The sequence below is a fragment of the Symphalangus syndactylus genome, chromosome 19, assembly GCF_028878055.3.
Source record: "Symphalangus syndactylus isolate Jambi chromosome 19, NHGRI_mSymSyn1-v2.1_pri, whole genome shotgun sequence".
Lineage (NCBI taxonomy): Eukaryota > Metazoa > Chordata > Mammalia > Primates > Hylobatidae > Symphalangus > Symphalangus syndactylus.
In genome coordinates, this window is record NC_072434.2 from 82,229,247 (window position 1) to 82,246,820 (window position 17,574).

A 17,574-nucleotide genomic window follows, 5' to 3' on the forward strand; every position below is an offset into this window, starting at 1 on the left:
CGGAGTTTTATTTATTTTTTTATTCTCCTTTTACCAAAGAGCCTTTGGAGACTAAATATAGGGCCCTAATATATATCCAAATAAAATAGAAAAAAATTACCTATTACTAAAAACCGCCAGATGTCTCAAGATTTCCCTCTTTGATTTTAGCACTGACTTTTTTTAGTAGTTAACATTAGTTCCATTCTCCTATTTAGAAGCCTTTGATAGCCCCCAAATTCTCCTGCCTCTATCCTTACCCCTTCCCTCATCCAGCCATGGGCCCAGAAGTCTGGGTGTCTTAGGAGCATTCTCTAAGCGTTCAAAATCAGGTCTTCCAAGTATCTTTCAGAACCATAAACTATTAATACACTATCTTACAGCTAATTTCTCATCCAAATGGGAGCAACTTCCCTGAATAACAAGAGGGCAACCTCAACTTTGGCTCTAGTTGGCATTTTCCATTCAAGTGGCCAGTCCATCTTAAGTTCTGCCTGCGAAGCTCAATCTTCCATGCCACAATATTTGCACAGCCCACTTTTGCCCAGAGGCAGCTTCTGCCCAGATGCAGCTTATCCATAATATTCATCTTGCTATGTAGTTTTTTCGTCCTCTAGATAACGTGGGCATGGATAGATCTAGGACGGAGTCTTTCTTCAGACAGCGTTCTGCTACCTTAGTAGGCTTTTATCCACCTGCAGTTTCATGGCTTCTGTTTGGCCAATCACCTCTCAACATGTATTCATTCTTCACTATTACTGTATCTCTCTGAAACGTAGCCAGGGTTACCAGATGAAATTCAGAATTCCTAGTTAAATGTAGCTTTTAGATAAGCAGAAAATAATATTTAGCATAAGTATGTCCCAAATTACTTCATGGGATATACCTAAACTAAAAATCATTTATTCTTTCTCTCTCATTCAAATTTCACTGTGCAGCAAGCACATGTGTAAATCACACATGCACCTTTGTCCCAGCTTGTCATTTAGGTCCTTACTCATCTTATGCCCATGAATTTTCCTTTTCCTCAGTCTTTGCATTTTTTTTTTTTTTTTTTTTTTGAGACGGAGTGTTGCACTGTTGCCCAGGCTGGAGTGCAGTGGCAAGCTCTCCGCTCACTGCAAGCTCCGCCTCCTGGGTTCACACCATTCACCTGCCTCAGCCTCCCGAGTAGCTGGGACTACAGGCACCCGCCACCACGCCCGGCTAATTTTTTGTACTTTTGGTAGAGACGGGGTTTCACCGTGTTAGCCAGGATGGTCTTGATCTCGTGACCTCGTGATCCGACTGCCTTGGCCTCCCAAAGTGCTGGGATTACAGGCGTGAGCCTCCACACCCAGTCTTTTGCATTTCTTAGTGCCTCATTAGATTAGCTCCATCTGAATGTCCCATGGCAAATTTTCATCTTCCTTCTCCTCTGCTCCTCCCCACCAAATCCAGTCTTCGGTCTACAATTTTCTCTTTTAGTATTTTTGTTCTTCTTACTAAGCTTAAATTATTCATATGGACACCTCCTCTTCTTTCTCCCTCCAATGCATGTATTTGATTATTTGCTGAATCTTGGTCCTGTTTGTGTCCTCTGTAATTCTCCCTTCTATCTTTACCACTTTTGCTGCTTTTTTGGCTCTGGTAACCTCACCCTGGGGTTTGTCCAGTAGTCTTCTAATTTAATGGCTGTGCCACTTACAATGTTTTTAGACAATAGCTTAACTGGAGCAAGCTCACTTCCTCATATATAAATTGGGGCTAAACATGCCTATTCATCAGAGATCTTGCTAAAATAAAAAAAGAGACCATGTGTGCAAATATATTGAACATTGACCAGCACTTAGTAGGTGCTAAAGAAATTTTCCTAAAATGCCGTTTTTCACAAACCATTATCCTTCTCATACTTCAGTGGCACTCAAGTTCCTGTGGGGTACACAGATGTCCTTTAACTTGCCCTCAAGCCTCTCCAACACTGTCACACTTTTCCAACTTGGTCTTGCAAAACAGGAACCCACCACTCAAACCAAATTTTCCTTCCCAAGCAAACTGTTTAGTCTTACCTCAGTGTGCTTTTTAAAAATGCTATTTTCTTTTCTGCCACTTGACCTCTAGCTTCAGTTCCACATGGTCCTTGAAATCCCTTTACTAGCTCAGCCCCCTCTTTTTATTCTCTGTGAAAGATTAAGATACCTTACAGTCAAAATGAAGGTGTCCGCCACTTCCCCAAATGGGTAGCTTCTGACTCCACTAGCAAAACGTCCCTTATGGAGCAGAGACTGTAGTCCCATAAGTAAGAGCAGCCACCGTATTTTTATTCCGCATTAGTCCTGGCCCTCCCCCAAAAGTATACTCATTTTCCAGCCTATGTGAATAATCAACATTAATTATAATCCAGGAGACTTCTACAACAGTACCAATAGTATTATTAGGTGTATTACAGCTTTCAGTGACGTCACATGGTGTTTGGGTTTCTCCTAGGCTTACTGTGGCTCATGTAAAGTGAGATGCTTGGTTAATAAAACACTTCATATAATTTCATAACTAGTAAGTCTCAGCAAACACTGATTTAGTGAGCGAATAAATGAAAAGCAAAGAAGGAAAGAAAAGGAGGGAGAGAGAGCGACTGGTTCTTTGGTTGGCTGTAGAGCAAGGGTTCTTCTCTACTGGGGAACAGTTTTGTCTGCTAATGATGTCTGACAATGTCTGGAGACATTTTTGGTTGTCGTGACTCGAGGGAGAGGTGGGGTCAGTGCTATTGGCATCTAGTTGATGCTGCTTGCCATCCTACCATGCACAGAACAGCACCCATAATCAAGGATTATCTGAACCAAAATATCAATAGCACTGGGTTGAGAAAGCCTTCTGCGGAGTGGAAGTCAATAAATGTTTCTCCGTCGGAGGATAAATAACAACGATAATTCCAAAACACTTTAAAACTGGTTTAAAGGAGAACGACACTGACCTTTTCAGAACAAATTAAGTAAAAATAAAATACACAAAGAACAACCTGATACAGCTAACTAGAATTGTAAAAATGTATAGTAAGCCAGGCGCAGTGGTTCACGCCTGTAATCCCAGCACTTTGGGAGGCCGAGGCGGGTGGATCATGAGGTCAGGAGATCGAGACCATCCTGGCTAACACAGTGAAACCCCATCTCTACTAAAAATACAAAAAAATTAGCCAGGCGTGGTGGCGGGCACCTGTAGTCCCAGCTACTCGGGAGGCTGAGGCAGGAGAATGGCATAAACCTGGGAGGCGGAGCTTGCAGTGAGCCGAGATGGCGCCACTGCACTCCAGCCTGGGCAACAGAGCTAGACTCCGTCTCAAAAAAAAAAAAAAAAAAAAAAAAAGTATAGTGTACGAAGATGAAGTAAATGGAGTAATTATAACAGAGTGAAATCAGAGTTGCTTTTTAATTTTATTTTTTTAATTGACGTATTCATGGGGTACCTAGTGATATTTTGATAAATATAATGTAATCAGATCAGGGTAATTAGTATATGCATTATCTTTAACATTTATCACTTCTTTGTGTTGGGAACATTTAATATCCTCCTTCTAGCTATTTGAAACTATATATTATTGTGACCTGCCGTCATCCTACAGCAGTATAGAACCCCAGAACTTATTTTTCTATCTAGCTATAACTTTGTTATCTTTTAACAAATCCCTCCCTATTCCTACCTCTCCTTTTTCTCCCCAATCTCTAGTGTCCTCTCTCCTACTTTTTACTTCCATGAGATTAACTTTTTAAGATTCCACCTGTGAGTGAGAACATGTAGAATTTAACTTTCTGTTCCTGGCTTATTTTGCTTAACCCATAACAATAGTCATGCGTTCTGTTTTCTGACATGTTTTTCCCCCGTTTTGTCTTAACAGTCCTTCCTCTACCTCGCCTGGTATATGACTATGTCTGTTCTTGGACACTATAACAACTTTTTTTTTGCCGCTCACCTTCTCGACATTGCTATGGGATTCAAGACATTAAGAACCATCTTGTCCTCAGTAACTCACAATGGCAAACAGGTAAACAGTTTATCTTTTCTCCCCCTTGCAGAAAATAAAAAAGCAACAAATAAAGCAAGAAAAATAAAACTACCCCTCAAATGACAATGTACAAAGTTTTTTTGAAAATTAGTTGGAGGGTCTCTTAGGCCTATACTCAAGCCTTGGCTTGACTTTGGATAAATTAATTGAAAATAATAAAAGTACATACCTTACCAGATTTTTGTGAAAATGAAATAAAAACAAATGTATATGCCTTAACACAGCCCCTGGCACATATTAAGCCCTCAGGAACTTAGTTACTATTTTGTTCCTGGTATAGTATTTGCTCCACTTGCTATTATGGAGAACCAAAATAGGTTACAGGATCCTGACGCACTCATTGTATTAACTGTAAAATATGAGATGCTGCATTTTAATGTAGTATTTTTAAACTGGATATTCATGTACTCTTCTTTTAAATTGAGCAAAAAAGATACTGTTTCATATTTGACAAGGTCATGCTGACTCGGAAGAAAACTGGTCTAGGTCCAGAAAATGCACTTATGTTCTAATGGAACCTGTTTTTAATGTTAAAACTTTCCATTATCATGAAGCATATTGCAGAAGTATGCATTTATTCATTCATTTGCTATTTTTCAAGTGTCCACTGGGTGGTCACATATTCTGTGTTAGTTATTTGGATTAACAGAATCCTTCATTTCCAGAGTCTTGTAGCCCAGCACATTTTAAAATAATTGCCTCTCTAAAAGCTTTGAACTGGGTCCACAGTTAAGTCCACATTATCATTAGTTTTCTAAATTTCAGCACATGATTCTTACATATGTCACTTTAGGTTCTGAGTATGACTATGATGTGCATGGCAAGTCATGGGTCTGGTGACAAAAAGTCTGTTTATCTGTCAGTCAGTTAATAAGATGTGTTTGAGCTCCCAGTATATGTAGTAAAGAACTGGAGATGCCAAATGTATGTGTGTTTCTACATAAAAGGTCTGGCGCTACTTTCAGTTTCTGAGCTTTGTGGCGTTTATTTCTTTTTGAGGTATCAAATTTTCTTTGTTTGTTTGTTTTTAAGACAGAGTCTTGCTCTGTCACCCAGGCTGGAGTACAGTGGCGTGATCTCGGCTCACTGCAACCTCCGCCTCCTAGGTTCAAGTGATTCTCCCACCTCAGCCTCCTGCATAGCTGGAATTATAGGCGCGTGCCACCATGCCCGGCTAATTTTTGTATTTTTAGTAGAGATGGGGTTTCACCATGTTGGCCAGGCTGGTCTTGAACTTCTGACCTCAGGTGATCTGCCTGCCTCGGCCTCCCAAAGTGCTGGGATTACAGGCATGAGCCACCCCACCTGGCCTCAACTTTTCATTTGTAGAAATATGTAGAGCTTTATAGTCCTAACAGGTAAAACATGCAGAAATTCACAGTAGCCTTGTACTTCATTTATAGAAATGAATGAAACCCTCTGTTAAGATAAGATGTTTTCTCCAGATAATTATAAAGTGATTTTGTAAGACTTAATCAGCATAAGCAGTTGCAGTCAAGACCATAAAGATGTGCTGTAATCAGACAAAGTACACATAAAGATAAAGCATGTTAGTATGGTAGAATGTGTGTGATGAAACCAGAAATACATTTTCACCAACTTGGTGAAAGGCCCCATTTTTAGCATATACATATTCTATCAAAAATACTCTACAATTCTATCATATACTTATAGCTATCCAAAAATTAAAGTATAATTTGGAATTAAAAACAGATTACATAGAGCTGAAAGACCTTTCAAACGGAGACATTTAATTATAGATTGAGAAAAATAGCCTTCAAAATAGTGTTGGTCACTAGCTGTGGTGTTTTTCACTTTGGTCATTGTTTACAAAGCAAGATTTCTCAGTTTTAAAAAATATTTATATTATACATTATTACTAGTTGTGTGTCCCCAGATTTCAGGGGCAATACAAATTTCTAGTTAGTTTAGGATATGATTGAAAATTAAAAAATAATTTACAGTCATAACAAAAACAAAATGCGTTTTATTAGGAATGTAATTTATAGAAAATAGCCCTCATAAAACGAAGAAAGGGCCGGGCATGGTGGCTCATGCCTGTAATCCTAGCACTGCCTCTAATCCTAGCACTTTGAGAGTCCGAGGCGGGCAGATAGCCTAAGGTTGGGAGTTCGAGACCAGCCTGATGAACATGGAGAAACCCCATCTCTACTAAAAATACAAAATCAGCTGGGCATGGTGGTGCACGCCTGTAATCTCCGCTACTCGAGAGGCTGAGGCAGGAGAATCGCTTGAACCCGGGAGGCAGAGATTGCAGTGAGCCAAGATTGTGCCACTGTACTCCAGCTTGGCGACAGAGACTGTCTCAAAAAAAAAAAAAAAAAACAAAATAATAAAATAAAACAAAATAAAGTCTGACAACTTGATAAAGAGAATATGAAAATAAATGTCTGCATGAGTGGGCTAAGAAAGGTGAGAAATAAGTTATGGATCCCATTAGCTTATAGTAAACACGGCTGTATTCTCACTGGAGCACTCCCCACCCACGTAGATGTCACATGTGTCAGTTGTATGTCCTGCATTTCTAATACCTGTTCCTTGTCACATTGTTTTCCAGCTCGTATTAACCGTTGGCTTATTAGCTGTCGTTGTATACCTGTACACTGTGGTGGCATTCAATTTTTTCCGAAAATTCTACAATAAAAGTGAAGATGGTGATACACCAGACATGAAATGTGATGATATGCTAACAGTAAGTGCATAACCTTTGATCTCATGTAAACAAAAATGTCTCCTGCTTCTGCAGTCTAAGTAAGTGTGTGTTTATTCTGTAACAGTACAAAATAGAAAATAGTCTAAACAAATAAAAAGTTGCATGGCTCTTTAAAGAGTCAGCAGTTTTCAATTTTAGCAGAACATAAAGGAGCATTTCTGTCAATTTTCCATATGTGCTGCACAGCCTAATAATTAGAATTGCTGAGTAATGTACTTAGAACTCGAAGGAGTAATGTCATTGCTTAAGCCTGTTGTTCACATATCCCAGGACAACAGGTAAAATTATTTCCCAGAGAACATTTGGAAGCCTTAGTTTTTTGTTCTCACCTTAATGACCTTAACTGAAATTACTGAATTTCAAAAATATATCTCTTCATAGAACTACTGGTTTTTGCTTTTATATTGAGTATCTTGGCTTAAATGTCTTTTTTGGTCTTGGTTTTCAAAAATCAACAGCTGTTAAAGCTTTCATATTGCTTTCTATCACTGTTCTACAACCTGTCTCTCTAATATTGGCAAATGAGAAGTTATCATACATGAGATCTTAGATCGGAAAGGAGAACATGAGACAAAATATGTATCACTAGCTGGAAAGAGATGTATCCTTCAGTAAGCCCCTCACGAAAATACCTACATCATTTGTGTTGGGGATGTAGGTAAAGAGGCTGATATAATGATACATAAATTACTCTAGAAAAAATAGCCCAAAAGATTGATGAGAATGACCAGTATTACAAAGAATAACAACTAAGATAATTTTATACTAAAGAATGACAAATCAGTGGGACAGAGTAGTTCAGAAACAGATGCAAATACTCATGGAAATTAAAAGACGATAAAGATCTTTTGAAGTAATGAAATGAAAAATAATTTAATAAATGACATTAGTACCGTGGGCAAGCTGTTTGGGGGGAAATGATAAAAATGGATGCCAACCTTGCTTTTAAATAAAAATAAATTCTGAATTGAGCATATTTTAATGCAATAAGAAGGAATAATCACAAGACAGAATTTGATGCCTTAAATAGTAGTAATACTCATTTTTACATGGAGAAGGGTCTGAGTATGACGTAAAACTCGGGATCTATGAAAGCATAAACATTATTTGAAAAAAGAGCAACTATAAATAAAAGTTTACCATAAAGGCAAATGGTAAACTGGGAAAGATATATTTAACACCATAACAAAAGGCCATTTTCCTTAATCTACCAAGTCCTTATCACATCAATAAGAAGCCAATAGAAAAATGAGTAAGTCACATGACCAGACAATTCACGGTAAAATTAATTCAGTGGGCTTGCAGATTTGAAAAGATGCTCAGCCTCTGTAAAAGTGAAAGAAATGCAAATTAAAACAATGAAAAAAAACACTTTTTACCTATCAGGTTTGCAAAGTATTCACGTTTGTTAAAACCCACAGTTGGTGAACTGATGGGAAAAATCAGCATTTTCATGACTCTGGCTGGGAATTTGAATTGACAACAATTTTAGAGAAGTTTTGTGATACCTATCAAATTTTTAAGTATATATATCCTTTGACCTATTAATTCCACTGCTAGTAATTTACCTAAAGGTTTACTCACAAACAAGCCTCTGTAAGTTCAAGGACATGAGCTGCCCTCACAAGCTAGGAATAATCTAAATGATCATTAGTAGTGTCCTGATTAAGTCAGTTATGAGAAATCCATAACAAGTATGCATCTGTTTGAAAATGAGAGAAATTCATATATACAGATATGGAGAGATATACAAATTACATTTTAATTACATTTAATTTAAAAAAACGAGATCTTGATCAGTAGGATAAGATCGTAATTGTGTGAAATTATATATGCACAATAATTCATATTTTTGATATGCTAGAATATGCATAAGATTTTTCTGGAGGGATTTATTCATAGGACACTGTGAACAAGGATTCCTACAGGGATAGGACCATAGATCACAGGGGAAAGAAACTTGTTTGCTTTTCATTTTATAGACTTTACTCCTGTCTGAATTATTGATACTATTTCTTTTTACCATAGGTATTTTTTTATTTTTAAAAGCCTAAGACAGTTTTTTCCCCACCATGTTATAAAAGATAATCTGCCTTCAGTTCTTCCCAAAATTAGTATAACTACATGCAGTGACTGTTTCCTGGCAGGGAGGAGAGAACAGAACATGCAGGTGGCTGACCTGAGGGAATTAAAGGACAGAGGTTGAGGGAAGCTCTGCTGAAACTCGATGTTACATGTTGATCCATGGCCTGTTCTTGAGCCATTTATTTATAGCCCGAATCTGTTATTTGTGTAAAGAAGTTTTTCTGTATTTAAATTTTATCATAAACGATCATTAATATAGAATTGCCCATCCTTCCTCCCCTTTAAACAAATATTCTTTATTTACTAATTTAGAGATCTTCAGATGAGATTGTCACTCTTTAGCTTTTCAATGTTAGGCATTTTGTTCTCTTCTCAACTTTCTTTTTAATAAAAAAACCTTGAGAATAAATAACCCTCAAATGAATTGCAGGTTATTTAAAAATTGGGGATACATAACAGCTTGCTGGCATAAAAATACTCTTCTTAGGTCAAGATTAAAATTTTAAAGGCTTGGAACTTCAAAAAGGGATGCTTTTGATGGAGAATGCAGGGTGGAAAAAAGCTTTCAACTCATCAGTCCATACACAGTTGACAGCAGAGCAAATAATATTGTTCATGTGAAAATCATCTGTAATTTTCAATATTTCCTGTCATGATTGCCACTCTGAGGTGTTTCACATATGACTTTGTGATTTCCACATGCTAGTGACCTACTTGGAGGACATGGAGTGTCAGAGCTTAAAGGACTCTGATGTTCATGGTTGTTCATCCATAAACTTAATTCCTCAACTGGAAGAAAATGCCATCCCAGTTACAAATCCACAGTCTTGTAATGTAGATTTTTTTATTTGTCAGGTGCTTGTATAGCACTTGGCTATAAATGATATTGTGCCACGCATTGTCTCAAGAGCTTTACAAATATTAACTCAGCAGTCTCCTAATAACTTTCTGCTGTAGGTTGGCACTGCTGTCATTCCCATTTTACAGATGAGGAAACTGAGCTACCAAGAGTTTGAGTAACTTGTCATAAGTCACACAGTTAGGAAGAGGTGACACTCTTCAACCAGTACTCTTAAGTTACACTACCTCACAGATAGTAACTTCATTAATGCTTCTGTTATTAATTTTAGTGATATTTTTATACCAGGCACTTGTTAAGGATAAGGCTTGAGTAAGTACAGTCCCTGCCCTCATGGAATTTGCACGGTAAGCACCTTTCCAGAAATTCTGCTAAGTTCATTCATTTTTCTACGGTCTTCCAAGAAAAGAATGCCCCAGAAATTCCAGAAGTTTTGGGAAACCTTGTGGATCAGTATTCCTATTGCATACAGAACATTTAATATACTATACAAAAATAGTGGATTCAACATCACTGCTCAAATATTGCAATTGAGAAGTTGCTTTAGGTGGCTACTAGACAGGGAAATAAAAATAACTTTTTAATGTCGCATCGTACCACAGAGTGGAAGATATTGATACGGACATAGATCAAGTGCCTTAATACTCGAGATCCATTTTAGTCATCATAAGTTGTCATGACTGAGATACAATACTTACTTTTACCTTTGCTGGTCTTCTTCTCTAATTGCTGGACAAATAATTCATGCACCTTGCCTGGAGCCTCCTCCCTGACTGCGTTTCTATCACTCCCTGATTTGGCCCACCTGCCCACTTCTTAAAACCATCTCCTGTCCTTCCTTTTGCAGCTTTTCTCACACCACAAAGCAGAGAAAAATTTATGTTTTTTTTTTTTTTTTTAACTTACAGCAACTGTAAGAAAACTGGATTCAATGCAATAAGACTGACCCGTTACTAGTGACAACTCTCCATCAGTGTCACTAACATGCAACACTTTACCTCCTCCTCCCACACCTATTCATTCATTCCAGGCCTAGGGCTGAAGATGTGTCAAGGATCCTTCATCATCTCCTCTTCCATGCGCTGCCTTTAATATCAGCCGTGCTCAGAGCCTCTCTACCCTGTGACCCTAAAGGCAGGAGGCGAGTGGGAGGCCAGGAAAGGCTACAAGGCACAAGGGAGGTGCAGAAGGTAGCAGTAGCAGGTACATTGCCTGCAGTGACTTCCAGGAAATTCAGTTCTATTCTAGGACAAACGCCCGACAAAATTTATAAATCTCAATATCTACCAGCCTCAGGGCAGAAAGTTTACTTAGGTTATGTATTCCTAAAGGGTATGATGCTCAGAGAATTGCTAAAAATTAATAGAAAAATAGGAATGACTTCAGATAATGACATTCAGTGACCTGTGTCAGGATATGTGACTTTAGATCTTCCTTTTGTACCACAGGGAGACCCCAGCAACATCCTGGTCTCTCCTTTTATTATGCAGTCATCATAGTTGACCCCATTCAAGGTGTAATCATCGGATCCTTAAACGACTACATTTTGAACCTCACTCTCAGTATGCATTTCCATTACTTTGGTTAATTTTGCTTAGGAAGACAACTGCCTTCACCTGGTTGCTTTTGCCCAATTTCATGGGGGCATGAATACAGAAGACAGAGAAACTTGGTTCCAGTGAGGAAATACAGCCTGTTGATGTTCTGAACTATGGACTTAACTAGAGCCTAGATTTTCTTCAGTTTGAGGGATTTCTGTCCCCATGAGTAAGACTATTTATGACCAGCTCTGTTGTAGGTTTTTATATCTCTACACATAACAATAAACTTACTGTCTTGTGTTTGACTGGGGTGAGTATATGTCTTAGATGTTTCTTCCCTGCAAGAGAAAACCCAATTCCAAGACACAAGCCACTTTTTCATCCCTAGCTCATTCACAATGACGTGCTGCTGCCAATCAGTCAAACCAGACAGGAGTCTGTGTAGCATTACACAAGCTCATATCCCAGTGATTGTCCCTAAAAACTCCCACCTGGGAACGGAGGCCACATTACCTAGACTGACGTTCCAATTGTAGTGTCCAAACACTCGCTTTTAATTTGCTTCTTACTAGTACTTGTGCAGGGGCTTCTTTAAAAAGCCAACAAAATTTAAAATATAACTGATCACTTACAGTAGTGCGCTTTCAAAGTAGAGGCTTATTAAAACCAGCCTGCCAGCAAGAAAGCAGCACAGAATAGGAAACAAAGATTTAATTTCTTTAATTTAGTTCTCGAAAGATGATCCTTTCTTTATGACAGTCTCTTGAACATTTCCTTTCACAGGGCGATGTCTGTATTCTCTCTTGAGATAAATTTTCCTCACTCATGTCACATTTTATTCACTTCATCCTGAGTTTCCTTGTTATTTCTGGTTGTTTCTGTGGATCTGAGAGAACATCTGAGGTTTTGCAAATAGGCAACTCGCCCTCCTGTTGTTCTTCATAATTTACAGTAGGTGGCGCCATAGCTGCAGTGTTATAGACAAGTCACGGGGATTTTTTTTTTTTTTTTTTTTTCAGATTAGGATGTTTTGAGCCTGAGAATCTAATTAAACCAGCAGTATCCTGATAGAATTTGAACCTCCCCTAGAAGAATGTAGCAGGGGAAAGTGAAAAATGATGTAAAGTCCAAGGTAAAAGGATAACTGTCGCTAGATAGCAAGGGAGACTGACTTGACATATAGGAGGATGTTCATCTCAGACGGAGAGGGAACCCCTGAACCAGAGGCTGCAGGGGAAGGTGTCAAGACCTATGCACTTTGGGGAAAATAGCTTTCCAGGTGATTAAGATGAAAAGTACACTCCTAGGGAAATAAACTTGCTCAGGTAATTGTTCTCAATTACCTCACTTAATTGTTGTCACGTACTTTACCCTACCTTCCCAACAAATAATCTGCTCCTTTTTTCTTTTTTTTGCCAAGATGAAGGTCTCATAATGATCTTCACCAGCAGCTGACCCTCAGTGTTCCCTAAAGCCAATAGAAACTGTGATCAACCCCAAAATGAATCTGTTTAGGAGATGGATGAGGGAGGGAAACCACAGACTACAACATCTTGGAAATCAACAACTTCCTCTTCTCGATTTTTGTAGGACCAGGCACCTTCCTTCCTCATTACTCAGACTGTCTGAAAGAAGCACATCTTTTTGTCTCACAGAATTACTTCTTTCCACCTCCAGCTCTCATTATCAGGTTTAGGCTGATTCTATGAAAAGAAAGGTGGATAAAAGGATTTTCAGTTGCAGCAGGATAATTTGGTAGCTGAAAGCCTGACAGCCATGTATTGGAAGTTATTCACCACATACCTCCTATTCCAGCACCACAGCCAACATACATACAAGGCTGACCAGATAGTAAAGGATGAGGCTGGGAAAACCAGTATCAACATCCCACAGGTGAACCGTACATTTTATTCTTTTTAAATTTGGTAATTTATTAAGCCTAAATAATCAAATGCACAAGACTCTCTTTTCGGCATGACTGTTAAGTCCGCTACTGATCTCTGCTGGAATCCCTTCATCACAATGCATAAAGCTGATGTAAAATGAAGGAGAGCAGTGAGGAAGGGTATTTCCGGGAAAGGTTGTTAGATGGCCGACAAGAGATCTGCAAAGGAGGAGACATTTTCTTTGGTAATTTAGCCTCATTCCGTAGTCCTGTCTTCAACATTACATGTCTAGAAACTATAAGTGAATCATTCTTTTGGGGACAGACTCACATTAACCAGTATTACATAAGTCTGATGTATGAGTCAGAATACCAACATGATACTCATTAAAAGTTAATGCAACAAGTTGGCACATTCTCTTCCCTAGACAAACACCTCTATGGGAAGCCAGATTTGAACCCAAGACCCAAAGACTCCCAAGTGCAAGACCAAGAGTCTTGGTCAGCAGGAATCACCAAGAGGAACTAATGGATGATCAGTTCATCTATCAGTTGCTGGGTGATCTTAGCCACTAGTGCTGTCACACGCAGTTCCTCAAAGAAGCAGGGATGGAGAGTTAGGACATTCCTAGACCTGGACTGGGAACTGCACAATCCACTGTTGGCTCACTGTGGGGATTGGAATGGGGACCCAAGGGACCAGAATTTGACATGGAGGAGTACCAGTCCGGAACCAGGTATACTATCCAAACCGAGTCCCCAGAGAAATCCCCGGAGGAGAGTTGCAAACACAAAGCTACTTGTGAAGTCAGAGAAACATGGGCAATGGGAAAGATGGTCTAACTAAAGGGGAAAGAAGCTGTGTTAACTACTCTTTATTGATTTCCTGTAGTCACAATTAAATACGTATGAAGACACAGATTTGGAGAAAAGCAATCCAGGCTAGGCACGGTGACTCACGCCTGTAATCCCAGTACTTTGGGAGGCCGAGGCAGGCGGATCACCTGAGGTCAGGAGTTCGAGACCAGTCTGGCCAACATGGTGAAACCCCATCTCTACTAAAAATACAAAAATTAGCTGGGCATGGTGGCGGGCACCTGTAATCTCAGCTACTCGGGAGGCTGAGGCAGGAGAATCGCTTGAACCCGGGAGGCGGAGGTTGCAGTGAGTAGAGAATGCACCATTGTACTCTAGCCTGGGAGACAGAGTGAGACTCTATCTTAAAAAAAAAAAAAAAAGAAAAAAGCAATCCAGTTCTTAATAAAAATAAGAAATGTGTGGTAAAACAAATTCAAACAGTATGCCTGAGTATATGGTGAAAATAGTTTCCCCTTCTCACAGATTCACCGTTAGCAGTTTCAAGCACCAAGTTTTGAAAAACTACAGCAGTAGCTTCAGGCCTTTTTTTTAAGTGATGGATGGTCTGTAAGATTTTACTTCCAGAGATTGATTCAGTAGGTTGTACCAGGAACCCGAATGTTGCCACGTCCAGGAGACTCTGATATGAGGTTAGTCCTAGACCCCATCAGCCTAATCTGGCTCTAAGGATCTCCTGACCTTTCTGCAAAAGAAACCCTTAACCTGGGTTCTGGACCAGATCTTGGGTGGGCACTGGCTGAGCTGGCCTTACAATGCTCTTTATTATATGCCAGGCTGAGTCTACGACCATACCACCCTGAACGTGCCCAATCTCATCCTTGTATGCCAGGCTGATAAAACGTTTCCAAATGACACATTTAATTCTGTTCCCTAAATTCCAGCCATCTAACCCAGGAGACTTTTTCTCCTCTGCATCTAACAGATCCATCAGCTGTTGAACTCATAGTTGAACTATGAGCATTTTGGTATCACCTTGTTGACTCCTCTTTGCCTACACATTGTGCTTTTTAAAGTGTCCTGAGAATGTGAGATCTGTGGGTTGAGGCAGTGAAGGCTCCTCATTCATCCCACAAATGATTTGAGGACTTACCATGTGCTGGACATTATTTTAGGCACTGGCAACAGAGTAATAACCAAAGCATTTCTTGTTGGAATGCAGTCAGTCCTAGTGGAATGAGATAGACACCAAAAAATAAGCAAGCCGGATACCCAAGTGTGGAATTCAAGAAAAAGATCCAGGCTGGAATGAGTATAATTGGCACAGAGATGATACTTAAAGCCATCAAACTGGGAAAGTTCCCCCAAGGGAGTGTCCTAGAAGTAAAAAGCTCAAAGAACCCAGTCCTGGGGCATTTTTTCATGAAGCTACAGGGAGATGAGGAAGATTTGGCAAAGGAGACTGGGAAGCAATGGCCAGAAATGAAGAGAAGCAGAGGAGTGTGGTGTTTCTGTGTTAAGGCTTTTGTCCCCTTCATTCTGGTCAGCAGCAACTAACTAGGTTTTGAATTGATGGTGACACATCCATTAAGTCAGGGTATCTGGAACAGTCTAAGAAAATCTCAGAGGAAGGATTATTAATTGAGGCCCTACAGGATGAGTAGAAATGGAGTAAGAATGGAAAAGTCTATTTCAAGAGAAGGAGAATGTACGAGCAAAGATCTGGAATCAGGAATAGTTCACTTGGAGGAGGGATGGGGAGAGCTGAGAGAGCAGAGAGGGAAGTTTTTGGGAAAGGTGAGTGTGGCTAAATTCAAGGCCCTGAAAAGGGAGTTTGGACTTAGCTTAAATGAGGATAAAATATTGGATGCTCCAAGCCAGTTACTCTCAATTGAGCATGACTTCATTCCTCACCCCCTGCCCCAGGACATTTGGTATCTGGAGATATCTGTTATTCTCACTATGAGGTAGGGTGCTATTGGTATCTAAGGGGTAGAGATCAAGGGATCTTTTTAAAATAGTGTACAGTGCACAGGATAGCCCCTGCCCAAAGAATTATTCAGCCAAAAACATCACTGGTGCTGAGGCCAAGAACACTGCCCTAAAATGCACTTTAGTGAACCCCTCATTTTTTAGCAGTAGGCACAGGCAGCTGTACTTGTTGGTGGCTTTGATGTTTTAGGGTTTAAACAATAAGATGCTATTTCCTCCTTGGGTCTCCTCTCTTTTGTATTCTAGATATTAAAGTAGAAAAGAATTTCAGCATCATATTTCATATATACTAGGTGAGGGAAGGGTGTTAGTATGTTTTCTTCCAGCTTAATTTCTAAGATTCCATCTTATTACCTCACCTTTCCAATGTCTGTTATGTCCAAAATAACCAAACAATACAATATAGTTGTATGTCTCTTAATGTGTTCATAATATGATTACCTCATTAGCACAGATGGTTCAGAGCTGAGATACTAGATACAAGAGGCTAGAAAATTTTCCATTTTCTCCAAAGTGAGAGAGAAAGTGCTAGGCAGAGTATACAGTATACACTTTTGTTTAAAAGACAGCAACATGCAAAAGCCAACTGTTTGCTTCACAACTAGAAATACTGAAACAAAAGAGGCAATATAGAATGCAAAAATTCTCATTTCCAGAGTGAGGATTAGGAACTACAGAGAGAACTCGGGTTTGTCGAGAAACAAAATGGGTAATGTCCCTCCAAGAAGTGATACCGTGTCTTTTTTCCAGTGCTATATGTTCCACATGTATGTTGGAGTTCGTGCTGGAGGAGGGATCGGGGATGAAATCGAAGACCCAGCAGGAGATGAATATGAGATCTATCGAATCATCTTTGACATCACTTTCTTCTTCTTTGTTATTGTCATTCTCTTGGCCATAATACAAGGTAAGTGTCATCCTCACTGAAGCTGATGAACATCTAGAATTTGAGCCACATATTGCTGAAGTTAATATTCAAGGTAGGGTAATAACATCAAGTGTTTCCTGGCAAAGCCAAATCAAACTTTTCCTTCCAGTATTTCTTCATCATGCAATCTACAGGGGGAAATGTAAAGCAGTATGGAACCCTGGTATGAAGGGAAGATACAGTGTTATTTTGTCTTCTTTCAAATAACATAATAGAAATGGCACTTTCCTTGGTTTGATTCTCACCTCTGGGTTTCAGACTCATGAACCCCAGCTTTACAATCTTGGGTGGGTGAGCCATTTAACCCTTTAAACTTCTAAGCTAGCTGGGTGCGGTGGCTTATGCCTGTAATCCAAGCACTTTGGGAGGCTGAAGGGGTATGGATCACTCGAGGTCAGGAGCTCGAGACCAGCCTGACCAACATGGTAAAACCCCATCTCTACTAAAAATACAAAACTAGCCAGGTGTGGTGGCACACACCTGTAATCCCAGCCACCTGGGAGGCTGAGGCAGGAGAATTGCTTGAACCCGGGAGGTGGAGGTTGCAGTGAACCAAGATCACATCATTGCACTCCAGCCTGGGCAACAAGAGCGAATCTCCATTTCAAAATATACCCTCAAACCCAGCAGCAACAACAACAAACACTTCTAAGCCCAACGGTTGTTAAGATTTTTAAAAATGACATATAGGCCAGGCACAGGGGCTCACGCCTGTAATC

The 17,574-nt window shown here is 39.5% G+C and overlaps 1 protein-coding gene across 1 annotated transcript in view; it reads left to right on the forward strand.

The window, feature by feature from the left end:
* Positions 1-17,574, forward strand: part of RYR2 (ryanodine receptor 2) — a 784,036-nt gene that overhangs the window by 752,400 nt on the left and 14,062 nt on the right. The window contains exons 99-101 of the mRNA XM_055233438.2: positions 3,848-3,994; positions 6,594-6,728; positions 16,678-16,834. Coding sequence (XP_055089413.1) covers positions 3,848-3,994; positions 6,594-6,728; positions 16,678-16,834 — 439 coding nt within the window. The remainder of the gene's footprint in view (positions 1-3,847; positions 3,995-6,593; positions 6,729-16,677; positions 16,835-17,574) is intronic.